This window comes from Oratosquilla oratoria, chromosome 8, assembly GCF_046742065.1.
Source record: "Oratosquilla oratoria isolate Oo_2021 chromosome 8, ASM4674206v1, whole genome shotgun sequence".
NCBI classification, from domain to species: domain Eukaryota; kingdom Metazoa; phylum Arthropoda; class Malacostraca; order Stomatopoda; family Squillidae; genus Oratosquilla; species Oratosquilla oratoria.
Window position 1 is genome coordinate 76,408,645 of NC_134784.1, and position 18,223 is coordinate 76,426,867.

General features: G+C 43.8%; 1 protein-coding gene across 5 annotated transcripts in view; it reads left to right on the plus strand.

Moving 5' to 3' along the window:
• Positions 1-18,223, plus strand: part of LOC143027841 (uncharacterized) — a 35,335-nt gene that overhangs the window by 7,747 nt on the left and 9,365 nt on the right. For 2 of the 5 annotated variants that reach the window (XM_076189485.1, XM_076189487.1), the window contains exons 2-4: positions 13,493-13,777; positions 14,013-14,352; positions 15,523-15,639. In XM_076189485.1, coding sequence (XP_076045600.1) covers positions 13,504-13,777; positions 14,013-14,352; positions 15,523-15,639 — 731 coding nt within the window. In that variant the 5' untranslated portion in view covers positions 13,493-13,503. Of the gene's footprint in view, positions 1-10,461; positions 10,616-13,492; positions 13,778-14,012; positions 14,353-15,522; positions 15,640-18,223 lie in introns of those variants that run through there. The other 3 variants (XM_076189484.1, XM_076189486.1, XM_076189488.1) reach the window with 2 other exon arrangements.

An 18,223-nucleotide genomic window follows, 5' to 3' on the forward strand; every position in this document is an offset into this window, starting at 1 on the left:
AGGACGAATAGGATTATGAAAAAAAAAAATCATACGGAAACCTCTTCTCAGAACCATAAATTATATAATGATGTGTCTGTCTCGTTGCTACATTTGACAGTGCTGTTAATACAGGCACTGACATTGGGTAGCCAGTCTTCCCAAGTTTCCTGCAGATTACTAGCAACATGCCGTAGGATGCCAAGTATTTTCCTATTCGTCCGCTCCACTAGACCGTTAGAAGAGGGGTGGTAAGAGGTGATGCTTGGGTGATGCTATATTGTTCATAGATGTTAGCTATGACCTCATTCTTAAACTCAGCCCCATTGTCGCTAAGCAACACTGAAGGGGTAGAGTAAGGACAGAAAACATGGGAGACTAAAGCATGAGCAACTTCTGGAGCAGATTTGTTTCGCAAGGGAGCCATTATTACAAAACGACTAAAGTGATCAACACGTACAAGAACGTACACTGAGCATTTGATGTTACGGGGCAATTGCAAGAGATCTATGGCGATGGTGTGGAAGGGACGAGGAGTATGATACTCTAGAATAGGAGCAGTGTGAGTAGAACCTTTGTTCTGAGCACAAGACTCGCATTGAGCTACGTGAGTGACAATGTCTAAACGCATTCTAGGCCAATAATTTTTCTTGCGAGCCATAGCCAGAGTTTTGTCACGACCAGCTTGAGAGGAATCATGAGCAAGAGATAAAACAACAGGGATTAAAGACTCAGGGATCACTAACTGCGCCACATCTTGCTCAAACGCTTTCGCGTTACGAGTAAGAACACTGTCTTGCAAGGATAATTGAGACAGAGGAACAGGCAATTTTGGCAAGGTAGTATCATCGCCAGATTTTAAGGCGTAAATGACAGTAGACCAAACAGGGTTCTCATGTTGAGCTTTGGCTAAATATCGTAGGGAGAAGTTTTGAATAACAGCAATAGCAGTTATGGGCATATTACGTGAAATTGCATCTGCAACGTTGTTTGCACGTCCCGGAATATGATTAAGGACTGGATTGAACTCCTCAGTAGTAAAAAACCATCTGGCTAGGCGGCCTGAAAGATTTTTGCTTTTGAAAAGTTGTGTAACAGCACTGAGGTCTGTGTAAACTGTAATGGGATATCCAAAAACTATGTCACGAAAATGCTTTAAAACCCACACCACTGCTAAAGATTCCAGTGTAACAGAGTAGCGAGACTCAGCATGGTTGAGTTTGCGACTAGCATATGCAATGACATGTGAACGACGGTCATCTACTCGCTGCATTAGGACAGTTCTAATACCTAGACCAGAAGCATCAATGCAAATGATAAAAGGAATAGTATAATTTGGGAATGCTCACACAGGCGCCTGAGCAAGTGCCTGCTTCAAGGTGTCAAATATTTTCTAATGAACATCATGCCACTGGAAGGATTATTTTTAATTAATTTATTTATTTATTTTTAGAGACGAGTCTCCTTTTGCAAAATCTTTTGCAAAAGCACGATAGCATCCTGCCAAACCGAGGAAAGAGCGTATGTAGTCAACTGTCTTAGGTGTAGGAAAGTTTCTAATAGCTTTATTCTTGTCATCTGTATTCCTAAAAAATGAACATTTGGGTAATTTGTGCTTCATCCCAGATTCAGTAAGATGTTGTAAGACAAAGGAAAATTTATGGAAGTGACTTTCCACATCCTTGGAAACTAGAATCCAGATGCACAAAAATTCCATTACCCACTAGTCCATGAAAATTTTAGTTAATAAGACGCTGACATGTTAAAGGACCATTCCGCAAACCCGTGGGGCATCGATGTCATTCATAATGACCTGACGGAGTAGAGAAAGCCGTGATCTTACGAGATTTTTCCTCCAAAGGAATCTACCAAAAGTCCATCCTTTAAGTCCAAGGTGGTGAACACTGTTACCTGATCCTATGGACTGAAGACATGCCTATAATCCATAACAGGGTGGAATGATCCATTCTTCTTGGGTACAATAAATACTGGGGAGTTCCACTCAGAATGAGACTCTTGGATTACACCTTCACTCAACAACTCGTCAACCAAAGAATAAACTACAAGTCTACGAGAATGAGGCAACCTATAAGAAGGTGCATAGACTGGACGTAACCCAGGTTTAAGATCAATGCTATGGACAACACGATCCATAACTCCTAGCCGGTTACCAGGTAAGGCCAAAGCTGGACGATGGGTTAATAACAATGCAATGAGACGGTCCCTAACTTAGAAAAATCAATGTTACCTACATATGTTGCATACTGGGAGTCTAAATGAGCTGTGTCAGTTGCATGTGTAGACGATTGAATAGAAGCTGCTATAAGAGGTGGATCCTGAACAGTGTAGACTTCAACGACACCAAAAGAACCTAAATGAACACCAGAAGAGAGTATGATGGGATCACCAGTGACGTTGGTTATCATGACCGTGGTAACTTGGTCCTCACGAACAGTGGGAAGAGTATCCTCTAAAGCAAGATGTCTAACACGAACATAGTCAGGTTGAGATAAAACGTCTGAACCAATTGGGGCCTCTGAAATACGCATTGGGACTCGAACTGCAACAATAGCAGCACAAGAAAGTACAGGAGGGCCTAATTTTTTTTAACCCTTAGAAGATGACTGCCTGGGCAGATCATGCACAGAGGATTAGCTATGGATAGAAACAGGCCTGGCTATTGCGGAAATTACATTGTTGTCAAAAGTAACCATACGGCGCCGAGGAGATATGTCTATAGCATGAGTTGCTAAAGTATCAAAACCGAAAACAATTACACTGAAGTATGAAATCAGAAACTACCACATAGTTAACATAAAACACTTTAACATGGGAAAAAAACTTTAAGGGAATGCAAATAAATCCAAGAATAGACAAGGGAGAGCCTTGTAAAGCTTGCAAAGCCCTACAAGAAGGTAACAATGGTACGTTATACAAATCCTTGAGAGCAGAATATGCTCTCTCACTGATAATACTACATTCTGTCCCATTGTCTACTGTTATAGAGATAGGCATTTGGTCCACGTAACACTGAAAGGTAAAGAGTCGGGAAGAGACAGCAGCAATTAAAGAGACGATTTTGGACTGGTCACAGTTAGTCCGTCTTTAGAATTGTGATACGGGCGCTTGTGAAAATGGGACTGAGTATGTTTGGGGACTGAACTATTGTCTACTCTAAGCTGCAAAATCTTGGAACACTGATCAGTAGAATGGCTACACTGTCCATGGACATGGCAGTATCTAGATTGTAGTTGAAATGACAATCTTGAAAAGTCATGAGCAAGATTAGGAGAGGAAAAACGTCTACGTACAAGAGGCTGTTTAGATTGTCGCTCATGACGTTTACGAAGGGAACAGTAACCACTGGAATGACCTACTTTGTTACAATACTTGCATTGAAGTATGGTAGAAGTAGATGTAGGAATACTCTGAGTAGGCTTCGAAGACAGAGGAGGTGATGGAGAGGTGCTCTGTGTAGGTGTCGAAGACAGAGGAGGTGATGAAGGGGGATGGGAGAACATCTGCAGTCTGCCAAGGTGGCCAAAGAATGAGGCAAGTAATGGATACCGCGTGGGCCCGAAAGTCTTTTTTTTTTATTTTTTTTTTTTTATTTAACTTATTACGCATTAGCGTCATACAGTGGGGGAGGTTTTCATAATGAATGTAGTAAGGCAACTGGTATGCACATGCTTACACACGTACACATACACTTATATACACAAACAAATACATGGGTTGCAGGTAATATATATGACTGAGATGTCACGCAGGGCATCAGGTATTATGAGAACCCACCAAAGCGGGGGTAACGGACAAGTATTTCATCTAGTCTATTTTGTGATAGGAGATGACGACAGATTGCATCTAATGGTAGTCCCTGGGGTATTAGATGTTTTACAGTGGGGCACGCTAGGCAGTAGTGCTCGATGGTGTTGGCTAGTGGAGCGTGGCATAGGCGACATTCTGTGAATACAGGCTCGCCCTCCACCCCGGCGACCTGCCACGGTGGACGGTAGCCTAGTCGCAGTCGGGCTGATACAACATTGTGGCGACGAACCATAAGTCCCTTGCGGCGGTACTTGTATTTGTGGCGGCATACGGATTCGTAGTGGGTGATGGTGACACTGAAGGGTCTCTCGGTGTCCCGTCGACGTTGCTCAGGCAGAAGTGCAGCGGAGCGGACCCTGTTGAGGTAACATAGCAGGGAGAGAGGTCGTCCATCACCACGACGGGGGAGTCGGCAGGCTTCTTTTGCTAGGCGGTCTACTTTGGTGTTGTGGTGCAAACCTACATGAGATGGAATCCAAATAAATTCAATGCAGAGATTACGGATAGTTAGTAGGGATAGAAAGGAAAGGATTTGTTGTACAACAGAATGGTGAGTGGGATGAATAGCGGTGAGGGATTGCAGTGCAGGCTTAGAGTCACATATAATGACAGCATTCACTCCTCTTTGGCAAACGAGACTGATAGCATCTAAGATGGCGTATAGTTCACACAACGTGGAGCTGGAGTGATCTCTGAGTCGACGGCCGACCCAGCCCTCAGGAGGCGGCGGTAGGTCAGGTGAGTAGACTGCTCCTCCAGCTGCACCATCCGATTGTAGTGACCCGTCAGTGTAGAGGCGATGCGGAGCAGTGATGGAGGATGTTACCTGGGTAACATGTTCCAAGGCTAGCTGTAGTTGTAGAGGAGGTGGGTCACATTTTGCTGTAGGAGTGAAGCTAATCACAGGCGATGGTAGCGTCCACGGGGGAGGGCCTGGTGGTATGTCAGCTACTGGTACTTGTAAATCTAGGCTGCGAATGAAGGAGGAGATAGACTTTATAAGACGGCGACCGGGGGGCATGAGGCGGGGACGGGCGGAGCGGGGCCGAGAGAATCTCTGACCAGTGCTGTGAAGTGCGGTGAGATGTGGGGAAAGTGTATACACTTAACTGTGAGGCAGGTGACATTAGAATAAATCCTCTCAACTAGGGATGGAAGCCGTAATTCCCGTTGCATGTTGACAATTCTGGTAGTCATTGGGCAACCGAGAATGATTCTCATGGCTTTATTCTGAAAAATCTCCAGTGGCTCTAAAGCATATCGAGGAAGTTGAATTAAGGCAGGGGAGAGGTAATCAACAACAGAGCGTATAAAAGTAATATAGACAGTTCTGGCCACGGGGATGGAGATACCGGAAGAGTTGTTGGTGAGCCACTGGAGAGGCCGGAGCCGACGTTGTAGACGATCTAGCAATTCACGAATTACGGTATGGGATTGACGCCGGGCAGAAAGAGTTTCCGAGATTCGTACTGGTGCACCAAGGTAGCAGTACTGGGAGCTTAGTGGGATGATGCAGTCTCCAATCATGAACTCTGGCAGCGTGGCAGGAGGGCGGTAGGAGAAAATTCTGCTCTTCTGTGGGGAAGCAACAAGGCCACAGTTAGCAGAAGCTTGGGAGAGAGAAGTAAGAAAGAGTTGTAGGTGTGTTGGGGAGGTAGAGTGAATACATAGGTCATCTGCATAACATGTAATTGTGACCTCAGGAATAGTGGGCAAAGACGTGAGGAGACGATGCATAAGTATATTAAAGAGAAATGGACTTAGTACCCCTCCTTGAGGAGTGCCGAGATGAAAATCCCGTGAGGAGCTGTAGGCACCGCTAAAGAAGACACGGGAGGTCCGGTTACTGAGGTAGCCCTTAATCCATCGTAGTAATTTACCCTTAATTCCAAAGTCAATTAATTGATCTAAAATAACGTCTCGGTTTGCTATATCAAATGCACTTTTTAGATCTATAAATGCCACAACACTGTCACGGGAGAGGCGAGAATATAAGTCGACGAGGCAGTGATGGGTGCTGCGTTGGGGTAGAAAGCCGAAGAGACGTGGAGAAAGGCGATCTTGTAGTTGGTACATCAGTCGGGTGAGCAAGATTCTTTCCATTACTTTGCAGAAGCAGGATGTAAGGGAGATGGGCCTGAAATTTGCTGTACCGGGCTTGGGTATGGGGATTATTGTACTCGTGGTCCAGGCATGTGGGATATATCCATCTCGTAGACACATATTGTAGAGGCGAAGGAGGGGGTTACCGGGTACACGGTGCAGTAATCGTAGCACATTGTAGGTAATGCCATCATCCCCAGGGGACGTGGCTTTACCTCTCAAGAGAGCACGTCGTAGTTCATCTTCAGTTATTGGTATATTTTCTTCATCATCCTCTTGCAGCAGAGCATGTACTAAGCGGAGTCCACGAGCAAAAGCACCGGAGGAGAGGGCATCCTGGACGGGGGTAGGTAGGTTGGCAGGGTTGGACTGGTTTGACCACGTGACGATGAGCTGTTCGGCAAATACGGTGGGGGAATGATGACGGGCAGTAGCAGGAGTCTTCTTAATTACCCTGCGAATAAGGTGCCACATGGAGGCTACACTAGTTTGGTGATTAATTCTGTCCGTGAATCTCTTCCAGGAGTCAGTACTTACACATTCTAGGAGGGTTGTCAAATCGTCTCTGGATTGCTGGTAACGATGAAGTAGTTCAGGAGATGGGTTAGTTTGGAACATGAGTCCAACGCGCTCCGCTTCTTTCTGTGCGTCCTGAAGTCGGGTGTCTAGGTACCACGAGTGAGGAGGAGGGCGACGTTGGAGGTGGGGTCGTGATACGTAAAGCCTGTAAAAGTCGTGGGTGGCGGAGACAAGGCTATTATATAACTGGTCGGGTGAGGAACAGTCTAAGGTAGGTAGTATGCAGGTCATGTATGAAATGTACGTCGGGCAGTATTTGGGGGGTATGGTGAGGCGTAGGCGTGTGATAGGGGGTGTAGGTATCGTAGGAAGAGAATAGTGGAAGAGAAGAGCAATATGGTCTGAGAATAATGCAGGTACTGAGGAGCACTGGATGCGGGATGATACCAAGCCAGAGGTGAGGACGTGGTCCAGGGTGCCTCCCCGGGAGTGTGTGGCGCCACCTGTGTCCCAGCGGGTCAGATGATGTTGTCGGATGAAGGATAGTAGGTGAACACCAGGGCGGTTAGTGGTGCCAGGACGATCTCCCAATGCAGGATGTCGAGCATTGAAATCCCCTGCGTATATTATACCTTTGATCGTAGGTGGTGGAAGAGTGGTTGGACGAAGACGTGCGGGAGCAGAGTAGATATTGCAGAGCTGTAGGATTCCGCCCCCAATTTCTATCTCGAAGAGTTGGAATGTTATGTCAGGGTCTGTAGAGGAGCGCAGAAGACGGTGTATCAGTGTATTGTGTATGTATGTTAGAAGACCGTTTCGTATCGTATGAATATAGGGGATATATCCGGGAAGGGAGGGTGCCTGTGGTGCAGTGTTGGGCCGGTTTGGAAACGCCTCCTGTAGAAAAATGACACAAGGGTGATGTGTCTGTACATATGCCTTCAATTGTGTGTACTTTTTGTGGTTGGTGATACCATTGATGTTCCATGAAAGGAGGTCTAGGTGAATGTTAGTTACGAACGTTGCGTTTGCTAGTAGGAGACCGGAGTGTGGAGGTGGATGGACGATTCGAGGAAGACTGGCTAGTACTGGGTTGTAACTTACAGAGTTTGTCGAGACGAGTTGCAATGGATTCCATTCTCTCGGCAAGCATGGAGATGGAGGAGACGAGGGTTTGTTGGGATTCCGCCAGTGTGGAGAGTCTGGTGGCAGTAGTAGTTTGGCCTGAGACAAGGCTGTCAATCCTGGTGTCAATGGAGGCGAAGCGGTCCTCGAGTGCTGCACATCGCGCCTGAAGGGCTGCAACGGCCTTACGGAGGGCAGCGTCTTGCTGAGGGGGGGTGGGAGCAGAGAGAACAGTCCGGGCGGGAGGAGGTGGTGGGGCTGAGGTGGGGCCATTGGTCTGGGTCTGGCGCCGAGTACAGCCGTGCCAGACGTTGACACCTGGCTGTAGACATCGGGGGCACTTCCATTGTGATGGGTTCGGTTGTGGTGGAGGTTCAGAGGTGGAAGTAGTCGCAGATGGGGGCGGGGGCGCACTTCGGACGGGACATTCTCTGGATTCATGGGCGGCGGCACACCAGGCACACTTAGGGGAGGCGGAGCAGTACCTGGATATGTGACCGATACCCCAACACCTGTAGCACCAGGGTCGGTCGTCACGGAGTCTTTGGACTTGACACGGGGGGAGGAGGGGGAGGAAGTCAAAGGTAATGGTGTCGGGGGGTGTTTCGGGGAGGCTCCACACAATAACAATGCGGTTGATGGGGGTACCGTTCTGCATGAAGCGCCTGGCTGAGTGTACTCCTGGGAGCTGTAGGGCAAGCTTGTGATCCACGTCAACGGGATAGCGAGTGAGCAGGTATTGGGGGTACTTACGAGGTCTTTCGGGGGAGTCTTGAGGGAGAAGAGGCAGTGACATAAATTCATTTGTAGTAACTCGGTCCAGGATGTCTGTGCGTTGTCTTGATATGTAGATGAATCGAGAGGTGAGTGCAGCCATCTTAACCTCGGCCGTATCCCGTTGCAGGTGGAAAGTCTTGGTGATAGTTGACAGCCAGCGGAGTTTAACTTCTGTGGATGGGTTCCCGCTAAAGGCCAACTTAATATACTTGTCTCGGGGAGCAAATGCTGGAAGGGCGGGTGAGGGTCGGGTGGGGGCAACGGGAGTAGCACTGTGATTAGGCAGGGTAGGGCGAATAGGAGCCTTATTACACTCACTTGAGGTTCCCTTGATCGTCTTGGCAGCAGGCGGTTGACATTCTCCTGCGGGGAAGGTAGAGGTGTCGTCGGCCCGCCGTTTGGTACTGGGGAGCGATGTAGACTGGTGGGTATCATGCTGGGTGGTTGTTGGAGGGTGATGGGGAGTGGAGGTAGGACGAGGCAGGTCGGGCCAGTGGTTAACACTAATGTCGTCATCAGTGTCGGAAATCATTAAGTCCTGCTCTAAGCTGGACGCCGCTTCCGACCCCGAGTATTCCATCGAGGAAGGGAGGGCCTTGATAAGAAGGTAGGCTGATTTACTAGCGCGCAGTAGTTTGTAGCACTGTAACACAACTTGAGACAGCCGGTACGAGTCGTTAACGACGAGCACTGGATTCAAGTAGTTGACGGCGATAGTTTCGCACCTTCAGGTGTAGGTCCGTTCTCGACGAGAGCCAAGCACGGAATCGGCCCGAAAGTCAATACTCATCTGACAACATCCGCGCACCCATCGATGTAAACGCATCAACCACAGCACAGCAAGAAGTTGAGGAGTCTCGAAACACGCAGATAATACAGCCTGGGCCGATGGAGGGAACAAGTAGCCAGGAGACAAGGCACAAACTTCGAAGGCGATAATGGCTGTGGAGATGTCCCGCAAATATGAAGCACTCTACCATGTCGCACAAGAATGTTTTTGCAAATTCGTAATAGTTTCCTTGCATTACCGTGAGTTTGGTAGGCCGAACATAACTGTGAAAACAAGGAAAAGACAAAGGAAAAAACAGACGCGCTCGAACACTCGGGATGCTAAAGAGTTCACTAGTGCACTATTCAGATTTCTTCCGCTGCCACCATTAATTGTTGTAGAGATTGTGAACTAGTGCACTATTCATAGATTTCTTCCGCTGCCACCATTAATTGTTCACAATCTCTACAAGGCAGAGATTGTGAACTAGGGCACTATTCACAGATTTCTTCCGCTGCCACCATTAATTGTTCACAATCTCTACAAGGCAGAGATTGTGAACTTGTTCACTATTCACAGATTTCTTCCGCTGCCACCATTAATTGTTCACAATCTCTGCCTTGTAGAGATTGTGAACAAGTTTGTTGGGGCCAAACGGGAAGAAACCTCAAAACAAGAATTAAAGAACATAAGAACTCCGTGAAATATGCACAAGAAAATTTTGTTGTATTTCTACATATCTTGAAAAAACCATTGCATAAATTGGGAGAAAGCAGAAATCATCTACAACTCTAAGTGCAGTTTCCGGAGGAAGATCATCGAGTCATCATTAATTAAAAATTACCCAAATTATAATACATCAAAAGGACAATAGTCATCAGATTGTTTAACAACATTAGCAATTAAAAAACTTTTACCCAATGTAAATGGCCTGGAAGAGAACAATCGTTACCAAGGCAGAATTAATTGAGCCACCTTCCCATGTTCCCTTTATATCCCTTTGTATCGACTATATAATTCTTACTTGTACACCATGTAACTATCTGCTGAAGAAGATCGCAGAGGATGGTCGAAATATACTGTTAATTCTATTCTTCATCCGATTACTTTCTCCGACAGTGGGATTTTTTCATACATACATACATACATATATACATATATATATATATATATATATATATATATATATATATATATATATATACATACACATTTATATGTACGTTCTTATTATTAATTATACATACACAGGCTCCCATAACACGCAATCTATGAATGACCTTTATTACTCTACGCTGCAGTCTTTCTAGAATGGTTGCAAATGGATAAGGAAACTGCACGGAATGAGGAGTTGTTCTTGTCTGCTTTGTATCGACTAGATATGAAATGAAGCGGTGGGGGTTAACCAGCTTCAGCTTTTGGGCCCTAATGTAGAAGTGCTGCGTTACTACATTGCCTCTAATCCGAAGAGTGTGGCGGGCGTCTGGGCTCTCTCTCATCCACGAGGAGCTAAAGGTACGTTTTGCTGGGTGCGATTATTTATCAGCCTACTATCACAGATAATCAAGGCCCCGACATGGGTAAGTGCCGCTCCGGGGCGATTCGAAAAGCTCCGTCAGCTACCAGAGCGTCCGCCTCCGCTCTAACAGCTGCAGCTTCTCTTTTCTACTGCCCCTATCCCCCTCTGAATAGCTACACTATTCCACCTCCTCTCCACAAGGGGTGTCTTACATAAGCACCACCGAACGGGCTCAAAGCCCGTGGGAGTGATACTTCACTCCCCCCCCCCCCGAAAAAAAGTACCGCCCCCACACACACCACCACTACCACCACCTTCCACATCTGATGGTCACTAGTACGATTCGCATGTAACATTCATCCCCAAAACAACGTTTATACACACATCATTCATACACACAACTCATGATAAATCAATCATAAATTGAAAGTATATAAGGGGGAAATTGCTTTACCTTCTTTTCACCAGAAGTGTCCCCCTCAAAAAGAAAAAAAAGAAAAAAAAAAGTGCCGCCCCGGTGTGTGTATATATATAAATATATATATACACACACACACACACACATATATATATATATATATATATATATATATATATATATATATATATATATATAACTGTAGCCCTCTTCAGGAAAGTACATAAGATAGAGAACAGAGGGGACTTATAAACTACAGTAAGAAGAGATGTGGACAGTTGACCTCACTCAGGCGCGGGGCAAACTGGGGTGACGGGGGAGGGAGGAGGTGAGGAGGGGAGGATGTAGTGTCCGCACCAACTTGGCAACTGTGCTACAAATGTGCTACTACATTTCTGTTTAGAAATATATATATATATATATATATATATATATATATATATTTATATATGTATGTATATATATATATATACATATATATATATATGTATATATATATAAATATATATATAAATATATATATGTATATATATGGTGAAGGTGGGTGAGGAAGACATAAATCAGAGTTCAAGTTTATTTCTGACTAGTTTCGCACAAATAGGCTTCTTCAGAGAAATAATGTAATAAGGAGAAAATAATGCGAACATATATATGGGGCACTGAGGAGCTTCGTAGAGCTCACCCAGGATCGCCTCTGTATATTGGGGATTTTGTCCTGTTGTCCGTTATTGAGTAAATGACTCGGTAAATGACTCGGTAAATGACTCTTTTCTTTGATATGATTGACAAAAGCACTAGTGTCCCGATGGTATCTGACATCCGCTCTGTGTTCGCTGAGCCTGTTCTCTAATTCACAGACGAGTTGGGACTAGCTTTAATATCCACTGGATTAACCATCGTGAGTGACGCAGGTAAAAAGATAGGTGACATAAAAAAAAAAAAAAAAAAATAGAAGATAAACAAGAAAAAAAAAGTATTTTGTTCAAAAAAAATCCATGTAGTAGTTGTGATCTTTCTTACTTTGGAGAAACGCACAGAGGATTAGAGAAAAGGCTCAGCGAACACAGAGCGGATGTCAGATACCATCGCGACACTAGTGCTTTAGTCAATCATATCAAAGAAAAGAGTCATTTACCGAAATGGGAGGCAGCAGAAATACTAGAAGAAAATTTAACCAAACAGAAAAGGAAAGTACTGGAAGCACTGTATATTGCTACCAATGAAAATACTAACCAAAGAACGGGTGACATCAAATGGACAAAATCCACCGCAGCCATAGCAACAGCAACTAGGACATTACGGCACCGGAGCAAAGACCCCTCAATAACGGACAACAGGACAACTAGGACATTACGCCACCGGAACGAAGACCCCCCAGTAACGGACAACAGGACAACTAGGACATTACGCCACCGGAACGATGACCCCCCAGTAACGGACAACAGGACAACTAAGACATTATGCCACCGGAACAAAGACCCCTCAATAACGGACAACAGGACAAAATCCCAAATATACAGAGACGATCCTGGGTGAGCTCTCCGGAGCTCCTCAGTGCCCCATATACAGTATATGTTCGTATTATTTTCTCTTTTTTACATTATTTCTCTGAAGAAGCCTATTTGTGCGAAACTAGTTAGAAATAAACTTGGACTCTGATTTATGTCTTCCTCACCTACCTTCACCAACCTGTCACAAAGCCTCAACATATATCTATATATATATATATATATATATATATATGTAGATATATGTATATATATATATATATATATACATGTATAATATATGTGTGTGTTTTATATATATATATATAAACACACACACACACACACACTTGACAATCGTTTGGCGATAAATATTGAGCCATGAACGATCATCGATGGGCGATAATCGCACACCAAACAAAACGTACCTTGAGATGGGAAGGACAAACGAATAGGTATTTGGATCGGTCTAACATGGGTTACGTATTCCTAGACTTGTCACCCTGTAAAGCTTCATTTACATGGGGCAAGTTAAGAGGCAATTCGAGCGTGCAAGCTATTAGCTGCATATTACTTGCCGTGTGTAAAAATCTGCTTGACAAAGAAAATTGGGTAGATTGCCTAGTTTTCTTTAAACTCGTCAACATTCTAACCTCCATCTGTAAGTGCACCACCGAAGAACTGACACTTGGTCCCCGGACCAGATCCAAGATGTCTCTATCAGCTTCAACTGTGTTTCCTTCATCTTTTCACTGTTCCCCTCCTCCTCCTAGTGCTATTAGCCCGTGACACCTAAATTCCCCCACTAATACAACAAAGACAACAATTATATATCTATAAGAGCTATAGGAGCGTTGCCAACCATTGAGGAGAGACTGATAGATAGAGAGAGAGAGAGGGGGGGTTGGGTTGGGTTATACGAAGTATTTAATGTACCTCTTTGTATAAGTTTTTGTTTTCTTCCGAAGAGCAGCCAGCCATGCTCAGCTCCCGGGCGGCCGCCTTCACCATAGAAGCCCTGCTCAGCCACTCACCATGGAGTCCCACTACAGAAACACTTCTGACAGCAGCATCAGCAACAAATGAGAAGGAGATTTATCCACTAAACTGTCCCTCGGACGATGAAGGCTTCCACAAAACGGCGGAGGACAATGACGTGACCTGTGGCACAAGCCCCGAGGAAGGCTCATGTTGTCTAAACGATAGTGAGAGATCATCCGAATCACAGTGTGCAAAAGAAAAATTAGATTTAGGTATGAAATACTATCGATTCGTGGCGAATTTTCATTTAATCTTTAACGAATGTTTAATAATGAAACAAATTGCTAGTAAATGATTTGCAATCGTTTTTCTTTTAATAAGTGTCCATCTCGATTCTACATACACCCATTAATATATATTAGTATATGCCATTTAATCATCTGAGTTACTGATAACCAATTTGCAATGTGAAATGTGTGCATCTAATCATATATTTTATCACTTCAGACTCGAACGCACATGCCGTGATCGATCACACTTCTATCATAGAGTCTCCTGAAACCTCTCCAGTTTGTCGGTCACCCCCAGATGTGGTAGGGCGTCATGTCACCACAGATTCCCATCCACACTCTCACTTATTCTTCAATCCCTTGACTGCAAGTATGTTTGTTGAGAATCACCTAAACGCAGAGTCAATGACCAGAAATAGCAACCCAAGCAGCAGAGAGACGCGTTCGAATTTGGGAACAGATCACGGACCCAAAATCACAGTCGAATTGTTACAAAAAGAACTTTGGAACAAATTTTATCAAATGGGTACGGAGATGATCATCACAAAAAATGGCAGGTTTGTGTTGATAATAATGGTAATAACCACACACACACACACACACACACACACACACACACACACACACACACACACACACACACACACACACACACACACACACACACACACACACACACACACACACACACACACACACACACACACACACACACACACACACACACACACGGCCCGGTGGCGGATTGGTAAGGCACTGGCCTCACAAGCCGGAGAACCGGGGTTCGATTCCCCGGCCGGGCGGAGACAAGTTGGGTTTGTCTCCTTTCACGTGTAGCCCCTGTTCACCTAGCAGCGAGTAGGTACGGGATGTTAGTCAAGGAGTTGTGACCTTGCATTCCCGGTGTGTGGAGTGTGAGTGGTCTCAGACCTACCCAGAGATCTGCTAATAATGAGCTCTGAGCTCACTGCCGTAGGGTGGTGTCTGGCTGTCTCGAAAAGAGGCTGCAGCAGATCCGAGGTGAATACACACACACACACACACACACACACACACACTACACACAATACGTGTTTCTGTGCGTGTGATTCACAACTCTTGGATCACATTTGAACTCGTGATCAACAGCTACTACTTTCACGATCTATGTGTAATAATTTGGATTTTTTTTTCTTACTGATGTTAATTTTCCAGTCTTGCCCCCATGCGAAAATGGTGTTTAGATATTTTTGCAACAGTTGACAGTCCTCTTTATTCTTCTCATGATCTTATCATCAGCAAACATGTTAGAATAGCTTATGCCTTTCATTAGTTTTTTTAACATAGCTTATAGGTGCTAGAACTGAATCTTGCAAGACTCCGCTGGTTACTATTATTCATACTGAAATATTATCTATTATTAATCTCCTCATAAGAACATAAGAATGGAGGAGACTGCAAGAGACTATAAGGCCTACACTAAGCAGTTCCATATCCAATACTACCATCCCCATTCATAAAGTTATCTAACCTTCTTTTGAAACAACCAATTGTTTTAGCGCTTACTATATGGTTATTAGGTCTTTTCCATTTATCACTCTATTGGTATACCAGTTCTTGTCTATATTTCCTTCTTAAATATAAATTTGTCCAATTCAAACCCATTACTACTTGTCCTGCCCTGCTGTCGTAATATGATGACCTAACCATCTACCTGCCCTTCAGAAAATCTTTGATGAATTCCTCAGACGGATGTTCCCGGTGATCAAAGTGAGGGTTCGGGGTTTGGATCCGTGCAAGTTGTACATCGTCTACTTGGACATGATACCCAAAGACAACAGACGCTACCGCTACGTCTACCCAAGGTGATAACCGATTCGGCCTGGCGTGGAATACATTCATGCGTGTTGATGAAAATAACAGTAACAGTAATGATGTTAATAAATGTAATGTTAAAAATTATGATATTAGTAAAGATCATGTTGGTCTGATGATAACGGTAATAATAATGATAATGATAATAGTAATAATAATAATATCAATAATAATAATAATAATAACAATAATAATAATGATAATAATAATAATAATAATAATAATAATAATAATAATAATAATAATAATAATAATAATAATAATAATAATAATGATAATAATAATAATAATAATAATAATAATAATAATAATAATAATATTAATATTAATAATAATAATAATAATAATAATAATAATAATAATAATAATAATAATAATAATAATAATAATAATAATAATAATAATAATAATAATAATAATAATAATAATAATAATAATAATAATAATGATACATACATATACCAAATTCTTTCCCACCCTCTTACCAGTTCTTGTCTATACTTCCTTCTTAAATATAAATTTGTCCAATTTAAACCCCTCATTCCGTCCCTAACATACTCCCCTCCCCTCCACCCTCTTTCCTCCCTCTTATCTTGGTACCTCTTGGATGACTGGTCATCCCTGCATCTCGCCCACTGCCCTGGGTCAGAGGCAATGACGGAGGACACAGTAAATCCACAACAAAGCCGTTTCTTTTAATTGGCGACTACCCCTCTCCGTCGCCTCTTGCAGAAAAAGAGAAGACGTGAAAAATCCTTTTGAGCTGCGTCAAAACATCATTCACACTTACTCCTTCACCCAACCCCCTCCATCTCCCGCTAACTCCCTTTCATGCATCACATCATCCATACACAACCATTCTCCACTCACCCCTATCTTCTGTCTTCTCCCTTATTTCCTCAACAGACATTCCCCTCTTTCCCAATGCCACTTTTACCCCATCCATTCATCTCATCCCAGGTCGACCCCTCATGTTCACTCCTTCCACCTTTGCCTTCCACACTTCTTTTACTAATCTTTCTTCACTCATTCTTTTCATGTCCAAACCATCCCAATACTCTTTTATCAACATTTTCTCCCAACTCCCTCTCCACTCCATCTCTTCTCCTCACCTCCTTGTTTCTCACTCTACCCAGCCTACTAACCCCTATCATACTTCTCAGGCACCACATCTTAATCGCATTTAAAACCTTCCTCTCTTATGTTTCATGTTTCTGCCCCATACAGTGCTGTCGGTACAACCACTCCTTCATACAATCTCCTCTTAGCATCCATTCCCAAATATTCATTTCTCATTATACACTTTAATCCCCCCAATGCGTTTACTTGCTTTTCTCAATCTACATGCTACCTCCACCTCCACTCTTCCCTTTCCCGCTACATTCGCACCCAAGTATCTAAAGTTATCCACCTCTTCCAATCTCTCCCCTTAATACTCGCTTCCAATTTGCTGCCACATTCTCCCCTTCTACATCTCATCACCTTACTTTTACCCACATTTACCTTCAACCTCCTTCTTTCGCACACTTTCCCAAACTCTATCACTAACTTCCCCAATCCCTTCTCTGATCCTGTCACAAGCGTAGCGTCATCAGCAAACAACAACCGGTTCATCTCCAATCCCCGCCCTATTACCCTTGCGTTTGCCTTTTGTACCTCCCCATCCATAAATAAATTGGACAGCAACGGGCGACATAACACATCCCTGACGAAGGCCCACCTGTACCTCAAACCACTCACTCTCTCCATTTCTAATTCTAACACAGGCTCTACTACTCTCGTAAAAACTCTTGACTGCTCTTAACAGCTTTCACCCTATCCCATATATCTGCAATACCGTGTCATAAGCCTTTTCCAAATCCATAAAGGACCAAAAACATCCTTAACTTTTCCTAAAACTTTCTCCCATATCTGCCTTACCACAAAAATCTGATCCACGCAACCCCAAAACTCCCTCTGTTCCTCTCCTAATCCTCTCAATCAAAACCCTCACATAAGCCTTCCCAACTACACTCAACAAACTGGTCCTTCTGAAACTACTATACTCACACTTCTCCCCTTTTCCCTTGTAAAGTGGAACTATACAGGCACTCATCCAGTCCTCCGGCACTCTACCCCCTTTTAGATAAACATTAAACAACCTCACAAGCCAGTCCACCATCAATGTACCTCCATTTTTATACACTTCGCATGACACCCATCCAACCCAGGTGCCTTAACTGCTCTCATCATTTTAATAAATGCTTTCACCTCATCTTTCCTTATTTCTCCTCCATTTTCCTCATTCATCACTGTCATTTTCTCAGCGTTTCACACTGCAACTAACTTTCCCTCCCTATCCTCATTCACATTTAGCAACTCCCTAAAATACTCTGCCTATCTTCCTCTAGCTGCCGTCTCGTTCATTATCATATCTCCATCTGCACCCTTTACCTCTTTTTTTCTCTCTACTTGATTCGCCTCCTCTTCTTCTTTTAACTTCTTTCCAAAACATCATTCTATTACTTTAGAAAAAATTCTGTCATTCTCTTACTCCATTTCACAGCTACTCTCATCTTTGCCTCCTTTATCTTA